At 36.4% G+C, this 17,318-nt stretch overlaps 3 protein-coding genes across 3 annotated transcripts; 2 read left to right on the top strand and 1 right to left on the bottom strand.

Moving 5' to 3' along the window:
* The first annotated feature begins 779 nt into the window (after positions 1 to 779).
* On the top strand, positions 780 to 1,876 carry LOC108841049 (transcription factor HEC2). Its single transcript, XM_018613834.2, has one exon. The coding sequence runs from the start codon at positions 1,004 to 1,006 to the stop codon at positions 1,694 to 1,696; it is 693 nt and encodes a 230-aa protein (XP_018469336.1). The 5' UTR covers positions 780 to 1,003; the 3' UTR covers positions 1,697 to 1,876.
* A 4,642-nt stretch (positions 1,877 to 6,518) lies between these two features.
* On the top strand, positions 6,519 to 7,839 carry LOC130508589 (uncharacterized). The gene is made up of 3 exons (XM_057004169.1): positions 6,519 to 6,701; positions 7,397 to 7,600; positions 7,714 to 7,839. The coding sequence occupies exons 1-3, from the start codon at positions 6,519 to 6,521 to the stop codon at positions 7,837 to 7,839; spliced, it is 513 nt and encodes a 170-aa protein (XP_056860149.1).
* A 7,962-nt stretch (positions 7,840 to 15,801) lies between these two features.
* Positions 15,802 to 17,318, bottom strand: LOC108842099 (uncharacterized acetyltransferase At3g50280-like). The gene has a single exon (XM_018614911.2). It carries the CDS (start codon positions 17,244 to 17,246, stop codon positions 15,897 to 15,899), a length of 1,350 nt encoding a protein of 449 aa, XP_018470413.2. The 5' UTR covers positions 17,247 to 17,318; the 3' UTR covers positions 15,802 to 15,896.

The following is a 17,318-nucleotide window of genomic DNA, read 5'->3' as shown; positions in this document are numbered from 1 at the left end:
ATAATACCAACTGATTTTAGGCAAAAATAGCTTATAATGTATGTACTTTCCCCTAAATTATTTATAAATTTCTCTACAGTTAAACTAAATGGCACGCACAAAATAAATATTCAGTAACATTTTGACCAAAAAAAAAAAATATTCAGTGCATGGATGGTTGGAGAATTTATATATCAATGAAACACTTTGGGCAAATCTCCTATAAAACACTGATTTTTATAACCAAAATAGCTCACTAAAAGACTAGAATAAAATTCATTAAACTAAATTACCTTCAATGGAAAATATATTTACTATAAATAAGTATTTCAATTTTATTGAATAATATATTTATATAAATAAGTATTTTAATAATTGTTTTTAATTTCATTATTTAAATATTTATACCCTTATCCTAAATTTTATATACTAAACCCCATCCCCAACAATTTAAACCCTAAATCTTTGACCAGTTAATCCTAAGGATATATGTGTCTTTAATTTTTTAATAAATATTATTTTGATTATTTTCTCCTTTGGAAACTATTTTGTGATAAAAATAATTTAGAACTACTCAAGAAAATTTCTAAAATATTTCAACAGCTAGCTAGTATAAATACATATATTTGCATGTGTGTAAAACTTTAGTAGGGTGAAAATAGAAGTAAAGGAAACAATCTTTGTTGTCACATAGTCTGCATAATGTATATAATAATTTACACATTTTTATATTGTATGGAAAAATAAGTTAAGTGAATAAGAATGGGTCCCAAACTGCTATATATATCCTTCACTTCCTGTTATATTGCTGAATGTCTGATTGGCAGTAGCAGTTTGCATTTTCACACATAACTCTCCATATCTATTCCATCATCACACGTCTTCTGTGATTCAGAGAAACAAACTTTCAAGCTTTGTCAGATTCTTCTTCTTCTTCTTCTTCTTTCTCCATACCGCACCAGCTTCTCCATATATCTCTCAAATAAAAAAGAAACCTATAAATTCCAAACAAAAGAAGAAGATAATGGATAACTCCGACATGCTAATGAACATGATGATGCAGCAAATGGAGAAGCTTCCTGATCAGTTCTCTAACACAAACCCTAACCCTAATTCCCATAACATCATGATGCTCTCCGAATCCAGCACTCACCCGTTCTTCTTCAACCCCAACCATACTCATCTCCCACTACTTGACCCAAACCTCACTCACCACCACCACCAATCCGGTTTAAGTTTCCGGTATGCCCCTTCCACTTCATCATCTCTCCCGGACAAAAGAGGAGGAGGAGGCGATAACGCTAACATGGCGGCGATGCGAGAGATGATCTTTCGAATAGCCGTGATGCAACCGATACATATTGATCCGGAATCTGTGAAGCCACCGAAGAGGAAGAACGTGAGGATCTCTAAAGATCCACAGAGCGTGGCGGCTCGACATCGGAGGGAGAGAATAAGCGAACGCATTCGGATTCTTCAACGGCTTGTTCCCGGCGGGACCAAGATGGATACTGCTTCGATGCTCGATGAGGCTATCCATTACGTTAAGTTTCTCAAGAAGCAAGTGCAGTCGCTAGAGGAGCATGCGGTGGTTAACGGTGGAGGAATGGCTTCAGCACAGCCTGGTGTTGGTGGAGGATATGGTGGAAAAGGAGGGTGTGGGACCATGCGGTCTGATCATCACCAGATGCTTGGAAATGCACAGATTCTTAGATGATCATTTTTAAAATGTATTTCATATTTATTACTAATTTGAATGAAGAAGATCAAAAAAAAGTCTTGGGATGTGTGGAATTTAATTTTATGAAACTATGCAAGTATTCTCTTAAATAACGTATTTAATTTTCCCGATGTCGATCATATTAGGACGGTTATACAAGGCAGACCTGGGCTGTAAAATATACTCCATCTGTTTCATTTTATTTGTCGTTCTAGGATTATGCACACATATTAATAAAATATATGATTTTGTATATTCCCAAAATAAAAACACAATGACCTATATATACATCTAACCATATTTCAACCAATAGAAAAATGAACTAGAGAATCTTATTAATAAATTTTGTATTAAAATCCTAAAACGACACTTATTTTGAAACGAAAATTTTGCTCCGGAACGACACTTAAATCGAAACGGAGGGAGTAATAGTTATATCAATATTTAACATTTTAAAGTGAATTAACTTTGATCACCACCGATCGATGAGACATATAGCAGCTTTCAGGCCTTATGTTTTATCAGTTGAATAGATCTTCTATCTTGTTTCCAGTGTAACAACAGTGGTAATGTATGCCATGTATTCATTCATAGTCATGTCTTAAACTCGTACTTGTTTAGTTTGTCCATGTTGCATTAGTGTATAGTGTATGATTTTGAGCCAACGTGTGACAAGAATACTTTTGGAACAGCCTAACTGATATTCCATCTGGTTCTAATCAAATTCAGTATTATTTGAAATTCTATATATATATTATGTGTATATTATGCTCCGGAACGAAAATTTTGCTCCGGAACGACACTTAAATCGAAACGGAGGGAGTAATAGTTATATCAATATTTAACATTTTAAAGTGAATTAACTTTGATCACCACCGATCGATGAGACATATAGCAGCTTTCAGGCCTTATGTTTTATCAGTTGAATAGATCTTCTATCTTGTTTCCAGTGTAACAACAGTGGTAATGTATGCCATGTATTCATTCATAGTCATGTCTTAAACTCGTACTTGTTTAGTTTGTCCATGTTGCATTAGTGTATAGTGTATGATTTTGAGCCAACGTGTGACAAGAATACTTTGGAACAGCCTAACTGATATTCCATCTGGTTCTAATCAAATTCAGTATTATTTGAAATTCTATATATATATTATGTGTATATTATTAAATTAGGAATCTTCGATTACTTTTCTCTATTTAATAAATTTAACTATAAAATGTTAAAAGTAAAACACTGAAAATATAAAGCTCCTTTTGTTTATCAAATATCAGTACCTTAAAAATAGTGGTTTAAAAAAAACAGTACCTTAAAAATAAACTAGAATTTAACCCGCACATTTGTGGGGGTATATTTTTCATTTTATAAATATTTAACTTTGACATTATCATAAAACATTTAGTATATGATTTATATCTTAGTGTTACGTATTGTACAACTCTTTAATTTTATTGTTTAGGTTTCTTATTACATTATAAATATAAACATTTTTTATACAAGTTAATTTTTTACTAATTGTTATCATATTTTCTAGTTTTCATAATTTGAAATAATCAAATAAAAACATTCTTCAATATATGATTTTTGAAAATATATAGTTGTAGAAAAAATGTTAACCTACGTTAATAACTTTATTAGTATAAACATGACATGGTTAACAAATTTGAACCCGCTTTAATGGTAGATAATAATTTATTTAATTAAAACATTTTAAAAAATAAACAGGTTATTTACCAATTTAATATAATTTATCATATTTAATTTATATAATATCTCTTTTATAATATAATATAGACTATACTTATAAATTTATAAAAATAGAAATATTTTTTATTTTGTTTTTTGATTTATAGTAAAATTTAATTAATATAAACTTATACTAATATTATATTACTTAATTACAAAATTAATTAATGTATTATTTAATAAAAAAATAAAAAAGTTTAGTAGGGTTTTGTCAGATATTTTCTCAACCGATTTTGTTATAACTAAAAATAAAATTAAAATTTATAACTAAAATTATTATTACTAATACTCTTATTAAACATTATGTAGTTAATGAAATGGATTTAGTAAGATTTTTTAATGGTAGATAAAATTGTACTTCTCTTTTAATAGAGAAGAAGTAATGCACCATATATAGTATTCGCTTTTATAATAAAATATTACTTGATTTTAATCCGTGCGTCCGCACGGGTGTATTTTCAAAAATATGTTGCTATTTATTACTCCTATCAATATTATAGCTGGATTAAAAAATCCAAATCTGAAGAACCGAACCGATCATCATAATCTGGAAAAGTAGTACTAAGCTCGAACTGAAATTAATTAAATATTCAAATTATTCAAAGTTTTATATTTATAGAACCAAAACCGAATCTTATCCGAACCAAATTATTTTGGATACCCAAATGTATCAGAAAATAATTTATATGCTTATATATATTGATTATTTTTAGATTTAATGAATATAAGAACATCCAGAATATATATGATACTTTTAGGTTGGTTTAAATACTTGAAAACATATAAAAATAGTCAAAAAATAAATATCTAAAATAGTTAAAGTATACTCAAAGTACCAGAAATATTTAAAATAGTTATTGATTCTCGATCCAAATATTTAAACCAAACCAATTTATATGTTAAGTTTAGGTATTTTGACATATGTTATTCAAATTTATATGTAATATATTATTTTATTTATAGATTTTGAGAAATTTAAAATATATAATGAATTTTAAAATTTGAAAAAAATAAATAGCTTATCCAAACTCGAACTGAACCCGCAAAGATATGAATAAAATTCGAACCGAAACTTAAAAATATCTGAATGAGGCTGAAATTTTTGACAGCAAAAATCCGAAACCCAAACAGATCCGAAGCAAACTCGAATGGAAACCTGAACGCCTATCCCTAATCATTATTGTATATCATATATATGTCATCGTATAATTAATCGTATTTTATACATGCAATCATTTAAGTAATCATATAACTACGAATATTTTATATGTACCATCATATAAATAATCACATATATTATATTTTAAAATTTAATATGAAATATGAAAACCATAATTTAAGTTGGTATATGGAATTGGGCTTTTTATCGCATTTTTCTTATATATATTGAAAACATTTTTTAATAATTGTTATTGGAAAATATTTTAGTTAAAATAAAATTTTAAATATATGCATATTTTAAATTAGTTTTTTGATACAAATCAATTTTTAATTAATATTTTTATTTGGAATATGTATATAAATTTTATTTTATGATTATTTTAGACAAAACATATTTTTAGGTAATTAGATAAGTCAATTTTCGTATATTTTAAAGCTGACCTAAATAGATAATTTTTCATAATATAATGGACTTACAATTTTTATTAATAACATAAACCCATTACTTTTTAATATACTGATATCTATATTTCTAAATAACATTATATTTTTTTACTGCTATTCATGTTTCCAAACAAATCTATTTTTTAAACTGCTATTTATATTTCTAAACAAACTTTTTTAAAATAGATATCTATGTTTATTAACAAAACTAATTTGTATTTCAGTTTCAATAGTATAGATAGATATAATTAAATTTTGAATAGATATGATATGATTATGTAGACAATACTGAGATGAGAATTAATTTGGTTATTAATCACGTTATAGTTAATTTGCAATGTAACGATAAATTAGTTGGCCAAAAATCTGGGCCATAATAAGCATTAAGCCGAAAACAGTATCAACTATTATTACTAACAAAATCCTCGAATTTAAAGGCTTGCGAACTATGAGAATTAGGTAGAAAAAATATTAAAGGATAGTATTTTAATTCCAGTGGCATGAGAATGTAATTATTGAGAAAAAATTAGGGTCAAAATTTATTTGTACTTCTGTTTTAATAGTTTAGATTGTCTATACAGCTTTTCCAAGGGTATCATTAAAAATCGGAAGAACACAAAATTAGCTATGTAAATGTATGTTAGCTAGTTCGATCTTATTTAACAAAAAAAAAAAAGCTAGTTCGATCTTCTTCTATTTGATAAAGTTGTTATTTTAATCTCACTAGATTTTTTTTTCAGTAAGAAACTACAAAGGCATATTGAATTAAGTATCTTCATTATTGGCTTGATGCATGCATATAAACAACTTTTATCTTCTGAATAAAGTTATACTATATTAAGTTTACAAAAAAAAGTTATACTATTAAATAATATGATCCCTAAATGATTTATTTTTGCTTTATATAGATAGATTTCTTGGAACTTGAATCTGCTACGAACAAATCAGACATCATGACGGGACGAGGTAGCTCTACTGGTTAGAATCTTGGGGGTCAATTGTCATGCTCCCGGATTCGACGCTAGCCGGAGACGAACTACTTTCCATGTCATTAAATGCGGTACTGGGTGTTGGGCCTTCTCCCCAGTCCAGATACAGCCCTCCCGGGTGAAGTGGACCGCTGCCTGACCGGATCCGGGAGAATGACTCACGTAAGTGAGGAACCCCTGCATTATCAAAAAAAAAAAACCAGACATCATAACTTTAACAACAGTATTTTATACTATAACCAAACAGAGTTTGGACCAGAAAGAGCAATATGTTATTGTGCCACAAACAAGCCGAAGTAAACACCCATTTAGAGACACAGACCTTTTAAGCTCAGAAGATCGTGCATGCCAGATTACCCATCATGAAAAACTTGAACCTGGCTGATGATTGTATCACCTTTCTCTTCCCTCCAGTATTGATTCCATTGGCTAACAGGAGAGCTTGTGATCCATTGTGTGTGTTTAAGAACCATATCTTTGTATGGGCTCATTCCATCATCTCAGATCTACTCATAGGGCAGACATCAAGGGGAAAGGAATCCTCTATGAGGATCATGACGGTCCAATCCAGCTGGATGATCAAGAAGACTCCCACACAATAAGAGAGTATCGTATGTCTCTCATTGGAAAGGTTCTTAGTCCTAGTATGTCTCTCATTGGAAAGGTTCTTAGTCCTAGGAAGCAGAATGTTGAGAAACTTATTCACTTCATGCCTTCACAATGGAAGATGCAAGATAAAATCACAGCAAATGATCTTGGAAATAATTTGTTTTTATTATATTTTGACAAAACTATTTTTTAAAGTAATTTTTAGAGCCATAATTGTTCCTTTTTCTGTTTAAATGTGCGGCTTATGTATTATAAATATTTGTCAGCATTTTTAAATTTATTAATATTTTACATGATATTAAATAAACTACGGTTAAATGAATAAAACTAAAGAAAAGCTTTATATTTTTAATATTATTTCCTTTTGGTAGTTTATCTATGATTATATAAATGTGATAATCTAATATTTGGTGAATATGATGATGATAAGGTAAAAAAGTCATTTTCAAAAAACAAAAAAATTGCATTTTTGTGAATAACTCAAACTTTTAGAATGAATAGGACAAAATAAAGTTTAAAAAAACCATGATTACTTTTAGAGTTGATTCGAAATTTTGAGTAATATTTGAAAAATAACCAATATTATTTTTGTATTTTATCTTTATGTGCAAATAAAGTATATGTCTAATTAGAAGTAAATATTTTATACTGACTTGCAACTCAGGTATTAATAGTGACTATACATTACTTGATGGCTTAGTGTTTAAGGGCCTAAGTTTATGCGTTCCTGAGTGTAGTCTCTGTCTGCAGATCATCAGTGAGCTACACAATGAGGGGCATATTGGTAGAGATCTCACCCTCCAGCTAGTGGCGTCGTCTTACTTCTGGCCTACGCTTCGTCGAGATGTTGAGCGTTTTGTGGCTCGCTGCAGAATCTGCCAACACGCGAAAGAGAGAGCGACCAACGCAGGTCTCTACTTCCCTCTTCCAGTTCCCACACAACCATGGACGGAAGTAAATATGAATTTCGTTTTAGGCTTACCACGAACACAGAAAGGTCATGATTCTATCTTTGTGGTAGTCGATAGATTTTCAAAAAGTAAAAACATTTTGTGGCTTGTAAAAAGATGACAGACGCGGTTATTGTGGCTGTTCTTTTCTTTCGCGAAATCTATCGTCTACACGGGTTACCTTCGTTAATTGTTTCAGACAGAGATACTCGATTTCTTAGTCACTTTTGGCGTTCTCTTTAGAAATTTTTGGGTACTAAGCTTGATATGAGCTCCACTTATCACCCACAAACGGACGGCCAGACTGAAATGACTAATCGTTCCCTTGGTAATCTAGCTTACTGACATATGATGTCTTCAACGTCAAGCATCTTTCACATTTTCATGGCGATAACGAGGCCTCAGATTTGTGGACGAATCTTCCACCATCTGAGGGAACCTGATGCAAAACACCGTCATCACCATGGGCCTCGTACTACGTCGGCCTCTTACGTTTTGGTTTTCCTTTTTATTATAGGATTAGAAAAAGTTAAATTTCCTTTCCGCATTAGCTAGGTCATGGCTTTTTTAGAAGTAGTTTAAATAGCAAGCTTTAGATCATGTAATCGATACCTTTTGAATTTTGATTAATAAAGTTTAGAAGGTCTTAAAAGCTTTCGAGCACTGCGAAAAGTATTCGCGGCTTTATCTTGTTTTCAAACTAAACTTTGAGAACACGTTACCCATCTATAGATCAAACCCTTGATTTTTAAGTTATATAGCTTCTGAATCTCCATCAATATATTAGTTTCTGCTCTATAATCAGGCCCGGCTCACGGCGTAAGCAGGGTAAGCGGCCGCGTAGGGCCCAACTTTTATAAACGGCAGGGCAGTTAAGAAAAAAACAAACTTACATTAAATTATTTCTTTGCTGGATATAAATTTTGACCTATTGGATCACTAAATCAGTCGTAGGCCCAATCTCATTTTAGGTTTTAGTAGGATTTAAATTATATTTATGGGCTTTTAATGTCATGGTCTAGGTTTTGATTTATAAATGTCATAAACTTTTTTTTTGTCAACAAATATAGGTATGCTTCAATAAATGTAATATGCTAATATTAGTTTTTTTGAGAAAAATTATAATGCTGAAGTTAGTTTCATTGAGAAAACTGATGGTTGTATTCGTCTATTTTTTGAAACATAAGGTTAAGATTTTCAGAGTTCTAAATTGATAAACATAAAAGATCAACATATTCACAATTAAATTACTTTTTTTTGTCAAGACAATTAAATTACACATAAATTACTGTAAATAAACTATTATATGCTATATGACATAATACATTATCTAGTAAAAATCATCATTACTATTTTCATCTATCTTTTATACTTTTTTTTTGAACAACTTCATCTATCTTTTATACAAGAATAAGAATATATGATATAAAAATTATAATTTTGAGTGAAGTAAAATAAATAAATCTTGAGTAGGGCCTCCTTTAGGTATGGACCGGCGCTGTCTATAATGTGTTGATGTTTTATGTGCTATCAGTAGATGCGTTTGGAGAATAAGTATGTCGCATTCAACTATTTTATTACTTCACGAAACCAATCATACATCACACGATATCTCGCCTAGTAGATTCACTGGTACATATCAAACCAATCGTTTTTGTCGTTTTTGGCTACTTACTGCTAGCCAGCTAATATGTTCAAACTTTAGGTCTGAACATCAATACTGTGGGCTTTGGTCTTCAGCATTCGTAAGTTGGGCCTCCTCAATGTGGGCTTCGACTTCAGACTTGCGGAGAAGAGAAGGTGTCGAGATGGGCTTCGCTTCACTTAAGCCCATACACGCAGATGGCAAAGTCAGGTTGTTATAACAACCGTAACGGCCACTTCGTCTTCTTCGTGGTGATCTGATCAAAACAGAGAGATCAGAGCACAGAGAGAGCTTCACGAAGAGATAATCAGAGAGAGCAAGGTCTACCTGAGGCGATCGATCGGGAACGGAGTCGGAGTGTCTCCGGTGACGTCGCCACAGCAGGATCCGATTACCTGGGGTGTATTTCGGAGGTAACATCAACTCGACTTCTCCATTGTGACGTAGATCGAGTTGTATCATTGTTACCGGAACTTGATTCTGATTATAGTGAAGCTTGAGGGATTCCGATTCCCTCCCCGGACAGTAGGAAACGAAGTCCGGGTGAACAATCTTGTTGTGCATTTACTTTTCGCTTTGATCACCTACAAACGAGTAAACGAAACGAATCGACAGATAACTTGAATATTCTAAGAACTGAATCGAGATAAAAGCAAGATAAATTACCAACAAGTGGTATCAGAGCTGTGGTTTGCTTGCTTGAGGTTTCTTGATTCAGGTGGATCTGTTGATTGAGGAAGGGATCATATGGAGAAGGATAAGGATAAGGTTGAGATGGATCCTACGCGGGGTCGGTTTCAGATCGATAAGTTTGACGGAAAGGGAGACTTTGGGATGTGGAAGTATAAGCTCCTTGGCCAGCTTGAGATACAGGGAATTGGTTCAGTTCTTGAGGAAGGAGCTACTCTCTTCAAGACGTCAGAGAAACTGGAAGAAGGTGCTGATCCAGTTCTTGATCCTGCAAAGGTTGCCAAAGATACAAGAGTTAAGAATCTTATGGGAACCTGTCTCAGCGATATGATCCTGCGGAAGGTGATGCATGAGCCTACAGCTTATGCAATGTGGAAAGCCTTAGAGCGCGATTATCAAACTAAGACTCTACCCAATCGGATCTATTTGAAACAACAGTTTGCAAGTTTCAAAATGGATGAGTCTAAAAGTGTTGAGGAAAACATGGATGGTTTTCTAAAGCTAATAAGCGACTTAGCCAGTCTCAACATAAACATAAGTGATGAAGATCAAGCGATTCAGTTACTTACAGGATTGCCACCGCAGTATGAGGCTCTAGTCCATATACTGAAGTATGGAACAGGAAGAGACACACTCACAGTGAGAGAAGTCGTCTCTTCAGCATATGCCAAGGAGATAGAGCTGAAACAGAAGGGTCTTGTGGGAAAGACTGGTAAGTCGAATGAAGGGTTGTATGTTGAGTCGCGTGGAAGATCTAGTTGAAGGAATGATCGAGGAAACGGAAATGGTCAGTCTGGTAGAGGCAGGTCAAAGTCTCGAGGTCCACGGTCACAGTCCAAGCCAAGAGCAAACAAAGATGGTAAAACGGCTTGCTTCATCTGCAAGAAAGAGGGTCATTGGAAGCGTGAGTGTCCTCAGAGACAAAATAAGTCTCAAGACTCTAATGACTCAGCAAATTCAGTTTCAGCACGGAGACAGCCACTAGTTCTAACTGTAAGCACTAATGATTCTAAGAAGGAGTGGGTTCTAGACTCAGGATGCTCATTTCACATTACGCCACAACGTGATGTCCTATACGTCTATAAGGACATGGATGGTGGAAAGGTTCTAATGGCTAACAATACTCAATGTGAAGTAAAAGGAACGGAGAATATTAAAATCAGAAATGCAGAAGGAGTACAGGTCATACTTACTGATGTCAGATACATGCCGCAGATGAGCAGAAATTTGATATCATACGGTATGCTTGAGAAGGCTGGGTGTACCTACGAAGGTGGAGATTACAGAGTTAATTTCTTTAAAGATGGTGAGAAAGTAATATCAGGCAACTATCAAGATGGTTTGTATTACCTTCGAGGTACTGTTATCAAAGCTGAAGTTAATCTTGGAAAGGCAGAGCCCAACATGGTAGACATTTGGCACTCCAGGCTTGGGCACATGAGCGTCGAAAATATGAACATCTTGATAAAGAGAGGCTACCTGCAAATCAAGGAAGTAAACGATTTAAAATTCTGTGAGAGTTGTGTACTTGGAAAGTCTCATAAACAAAGTTTCAAGGAAGCTAAACACACAACGAAGGGAGTTTTAGACTACGTCCATTCAGATTTGTGGGGTTCACCGTCTACTCCAGAGAGTCTGGGTGGTTGCAAGTATTTCGTGAGTTTCATCGATGACTACTCTAAGAAGGTTTGGGTTTATTTCCTAAAGACTAAAGATGGGGCATTTGATTGCTTCAAAGAGTGGAAAACAGCGGTTGAGAATCAAACAGGAAAGAAGATCAAGTGTCTGAGAACAGACAATGGCTTAGAGTTCTGCAACTACAAGTTTGACAAGTTGTGCAAAGATTCAGGAGTTAAGCGCCATCGTACGTGCACCTACACGCCGCAGCAGAATGGAGTTTCTGAGCGCATGAATCGGACTATAATGGATAAGGTAAGGAGCATGCTTTCAGAAACAGGTCTGGGATCTGAGTTTTGGGCAGAGGCTACATCAACCGCAGTATATGTGATAAACCGAACTCCAGGGTCTAGCATTGGGTTTGACATTCCAGAAGAGAGGTGGACAGGTGGAAAGGTTGACTTGTCAAATCTCAGAAGGTTTGGATGTTCTGCGTTTGTACACAAGATACAAGAGAAGACACGTCCTAGGGCTGTAAAAGGTGTGTTTGTTGGTTACCCTTTTGGAGTCAAAGGCTACAGGGTTTGGATAGAAGATGATGGACAGTGTACTACAAGCAGAAACGTGGTGTTTCATGAGCAGGAAGTATACAAGGATACTTTAGAAGCAAAAAAGGCTAACGCTGAATCTACACTTGAAGAAACAAAGGGAGATAGGAAGATGAAAAAGAAAGTTTCATTCAGTGATGAATTGATTCTTGGTCCTACTCCTAAGGGAAATGAAGAAGGGGCTTCTACTTCAGGTGAAGCAGTGTCAGACTATTCAGATGATTCAGACAGTGAAGGTTCTCAGGGTACAGTGAGTTCAGATGGGGGTTCAGATTCAGAACTTGGCACGGGTATCATGGTCAGTTCAGGGGATACTTCTTTGGATGGCTATGTACTGGCTAGAGACAGGAGCAGGAGACAGAATGTCAGGGCACCGTCGAGGTTTGATGATGCTAATTTAGTAGCATATGCATTAAGTGCTGCTGAAGAGCTTGAGATCGAGGAACCTAGAACTTATGCAGAGGCTATGAGAACTAAAGAAAGAAAGTTCTGGCATAATGCAGCTATGGAAGAAATGGTATCACTTGAGAAGAATAGGACGTGGGATCTGATTGAGAGACCTAAGGATCAGAAGCTGATCGGGTGTAGATGGATCTTCAAGTTAAAACCTGGTATCCCAGGAGTTGAAGACCCACGCTACAAGGGCAGAGTTGTTGCTAAAGGCTATTCACAGAAAGAAGATGTAGATTATAATGAGATTTTCTCACCCGTTGTGAAGCATGTTTCTATCAGAATGATTCTATCTCTAGTGGTGAATTTTGACTATGAGTTAGAGTAGATGGATGTGAAAACAGCTTTTTTACATGGAGATCTCGATGAGAGAATTCTCATGGAACAGCCAGAAGGGTTTATCAAGAAAGGGGATGAGAACAAGGTGTGTTTGTTGAGGAAATCTCTATATGGACTAAAGCAATCACCGAGGCAGTGGAATTTAAAGTTTCATGGATTCATGATGGAGCTAAAGTTTGTCAGAAGCGAGTATGATTCGTGTGTGTACATGAAAGACGTGGATACACCTAAGGCTATTTACCTACTGTTGTATGTAGATGACATGTTGATTGCTTCAGGGGATAAACCTACGATCAAAGCTCTAAAGAATAGTTTGAGTGGAAAGTTTGAAATGAAGGATTTGGGAAAAGCTTCAAGGATTCTTGGGATGGATATTACTCGTGATAGGAAGAATGGGATTCTAAAGCTATCGCAATCCAAGTATCTCGAGAAGGTTTTGAAGACATTTGGTATGTTAGAAGCGAAGTCAGTGATTACTCCTACGGCATCTCATTTCAAGTTAAAAAGTCTACATCCTAAGGAAAGAGCTGATGAGTATGAGTTGATGAAGGATGTGCCATATGCAAGCGCAGTTGGCAGCTTGATGTATGCTATGGTTGGGTCACGACCTGATCTCGGGTTTGCAGTAGGATTGATCAGTCGTTTCATGACACACCCTAGCAGAGATCATTGGGAAGCAGTGAAGTGGGTGTTTAGGTATGTAGCAGGAGCCTATGAAAAGTGTCTTACGTTCAAGAAATCTACAGAGTTTAAGGTGGAGGGTTTCTCGGATTCAGACTATGCTACAGATCTAGATAAACGAAGATCAGTTTCGGGAATTGTGTTTCAAGTGGGAGGCAACACTGTGTCCTGGAAGTCAGGTTTACAGTCAGTAGTGGCGCTCTCAACCACCGAAGCTGAGTATATGGCTCTGACCTTAGCAGTTAAAGAGGCTATTTGGCTAAGGGGTTTTGTGTCTGAGTTGGGATACAAGCAAGACAGTGTAAGGATACACTGTGATTCACAAAGCGCAATTTCTCTATCTAAGAATGCAGTGCATCACGAAAGGACAAAGCATATGGACACTCAGTTCAATTTCATCAGAGACATTGTTGCTAAGAAGATCGTCAATCTAGCGAAGATTCATACTTCTAAGAACCCGGCAGATTTCCTAACTAAGTGTGTACCTGGCACTAAGTTCGACTTCTGCTGTGGGGTTCTGAACGTGTGCTGAGAAGCACGACTCGTCTCCAGGTAGCTCCGTGGTGATCTCGCAAAACAATAAAAAAGGAGAGGTTGAGTTAGTTCTTCAGCCTGTTACTGAAGAATCATAAAGATGCGAAGTAGGAGTTACCTGTTGAGACGTAGAGGTCATAACAAGGAGACCTCGAGGTTATGCATTTCAGGTGGAGTCATCTTTGGGATCTGTAAAAAACGAAAGGATGATGAGTTTTGGTTTGCAGTTCAACAGAGAGGTTAGCTGAGGAGTCAGGTTCAGTATTCATCGGAAAGGAGAAAGGTCAGGGATCTTATCTGAGTTCGCGTATGGAGTAAAGTCTGAGGCTGTATCAGTTGACTCGAGTAGATGCTTCATGCTTTTGTTGAGGTTCGGTGTTTGTGTGTGTTACATGCAAGAGTGGTTTTGAGGTTTTGGTGGAGTCTTCGATGAAGTTTGGGAGATGTAAATCAGGTTCTCAGCTGGATTGATGATACAGGAGAAAGGGAGAGTGGTCTACTGGGGAAACAGAGATGGGTTTCACTGATCTGAAAAGAAAGAAAAAAAAGGTTTCGATTTCGACGGAGGCGACGAGATCGCATCAGAAAGAACAAGAGAGAGAGAAAGCGACAAGGTTGTCTAGGGCTTTCTCGACAGATCTGAAAACCAAAGAGGTGGAGATTTGTGGGCTTTGGTCTTCAGCATTCGTAAGTTGGGACTCCTCAATGTGGGCTTCGACTTCAGACTTGCGGAGAAGAGAAGGTGTCGAGATGGGCTTCGCTTCACTTAAGCCCATACACGCAGATGGCAAAGTCAGGTTGTTATAACAACCGTAACGGCCACTTCGTCTTCTTCGCGGTGATCTGATCAAAACAGAGAGATCAGAGCAAGAGAGAGCTTCACAAAGAGATAATCAGAGAGAGCAAGGTCTACCTGAGGCGATCGATCGGGAACGGAGTCGGAGTGTCTCCGGTGACGTCGCCACAGCAGGATCCGATTACCTGGGGTGTATTTCGGAGGTAACATCAACTCGACTTCTCCATTGTGACGTAGATCGAGTTGTATCATTGTTACCGGAACTTGATTCTGATTATAGTGAAGCTTGAGGGATTCCGATTCCCTCCCCGGACAGTAGGAAACGAAGTCCGGGTGAACAATCTTGTTGTGCATTTACTTTTCGCTTTGATCACCTACAAACGAGTAAACGAAACGAATCGACAGATAACTTGAATATTCTAAGAACTGAATCGAGATAAAAGCAAGATAAATTACCAACAAATACTTAAGGTCTAAACCAATCATATCATATATGGTCTGATGTACTAGTGAATCTACTATGGTCGTTTTCTACAACGCTATGGTCTGATCAAACAAATCGTTTTTGTCGTTTTTGGCTACTTACTTTGCCAGCATGTGCGTCGTTGGCGGACATCTCACGTCAATGACGCCATGTGATATGGCTTTGATCTTTAAGGTTATGTAAATGCTACGGTAAAATTTTCAAGCTTTTGAGCGAATGGTGATGTGTACCGTTCAAGCATTACAAGCGGTTGTTATATGATGTATTATTGGTTTCGTTTCTGATTTATACACATTATTTGTTGATTTTAAGTGTGCTTGTAGATCTTTAAAGAAATACATTTATTAGAAGAAAAAGCATGTCGCATTCAACTTTTTTTTTCTTTGAATATTTTATTTTATACACCAAGGAAACCAATCATACATCAGACTGTAGGGTCGCCTAGAAGATTCGCTATCAGACCATAGTAGTCACATGCTCTAAAAATTCAACATCAGCTAGTAGATTCACTAGTACATGAGACCATAGTGTTGTCTGAACATCAATACTTCCTTCATCTATTCCCGGAAAAAGTACAAGTTTGCCATTGATATCATTTCCCGGTCCAGCTCGAACTGCAACCGGTTTCCCCCAACCAAAATCGTTGTTATACACCTCGAACCGGGGAGAGCTAGCGACAAGTACAGAATCACCAACTATTCTACTCCCAACACCTCTTTTGAGGTTCTTCACATTTCTCGCCCAATCCTCTGCAAACGTTTTACAGTTTTCATTCGTTTGCGAGTTCACTAATTTATTTATTTGCAGGGCACCCCAACCCAAGCCACGATTAAGCAGCTCTTCCACGGTGGCTATGGCTGGTTGAATATATATCATATTCCCAAAACAATCTTTCTCAAGTGGAGGGTTTACCCTCCGCCTTACGTCCACCACAACTTTGCAACGCGCCTCTCCTTCTCCGCTTAGGCCACTGTGTCTGATGATTGACCGCCACATATGAGCCGTAACCGCTTGAAGAGAAGAGATGGTTATGTCACTTGAGCCAACCTCGCGGTTGGCTGTAGCTTTAAGATCTGAAATATTCTTCTTTGTGAAATGAAAAACCCAATCTTTTGTAACGGGCAACTCCGAAGAAAGTTCGCGGCTTGGTGGTGGCCTCTCCGCCTCTGAAACAGGGATATGGATAGGGTAACTGATCCCCTCCAGGAACCATCTTTTGAGAACGAGAGGCTTGTGTCCGGAGATTGTGCCACTCGAGCAAATCTTGGACCATGTGTTGATGAAACCCCACATGGAAACACCGTCCGCCACCAAGTGGTTGTAACAGTAACTGATAAAGACACCGTCTTTCATCTCGGTGACTTGTACGACAAGCAAGGGCTCCGTAACTCCGTCGCTGCTCTTGAAATCGTCAGCGGGGAAGAAGTACTTTGTGAAATCAGGAACAGAACCACCAGGTTGAATAAGGTCGCTCACCGAGATGGTTTTAGCTTCGGCGTGGTGAAACCTTGCTCCAGAGCCATCGCAGTCTATGAAAAACGACACCGTGTTGTCTTCAAGATTCTCAACTCTTGCAAGACGACCAGCTAAAGGGAAGTATATCTCCAAGGCTAGAGTGAGAGAAGCCTTTAGCCGAGAGATGAGGTGGAAGTCAGGATTGGGTTTGGGAAAGAGAAGACCTCTTTGAGGATAGTCGATGTGAAGATTAGTGAGATCAAATGGAGTAAGATGGATCTTAGTTTGACCCGATGGGCTGGTGTTTACGGGTCGAACAATGCTTGACGAGATCAGAACTACTACTGTCATTTTTCGTATCAAGTGTGAAGCTGCGAAGGAAAAGTATAACGCGGTCTCTCTCTATATAGCACGCACCAGGGG

The sequence above is a fragment of the Raphanus sativus genome, chromosome 2 (assembly GCF_000801105.2).
Source record: "Raphanus sativus cultivar WK10039 chromosome 2, ASM80110v3, whole genome shotgun sequence".
NCBI lineage: Eukaryota > Viridiplantae > Streptophyta > Magnoliopsida > Brassicales > Brassicaceae > Raphanus > Raphanus sativus.
The sequence above is the reverse complement of the archived record's forward strand: the minus strand, read 5'-3'. Positions and strand labels throughout refer to the sequence as shown.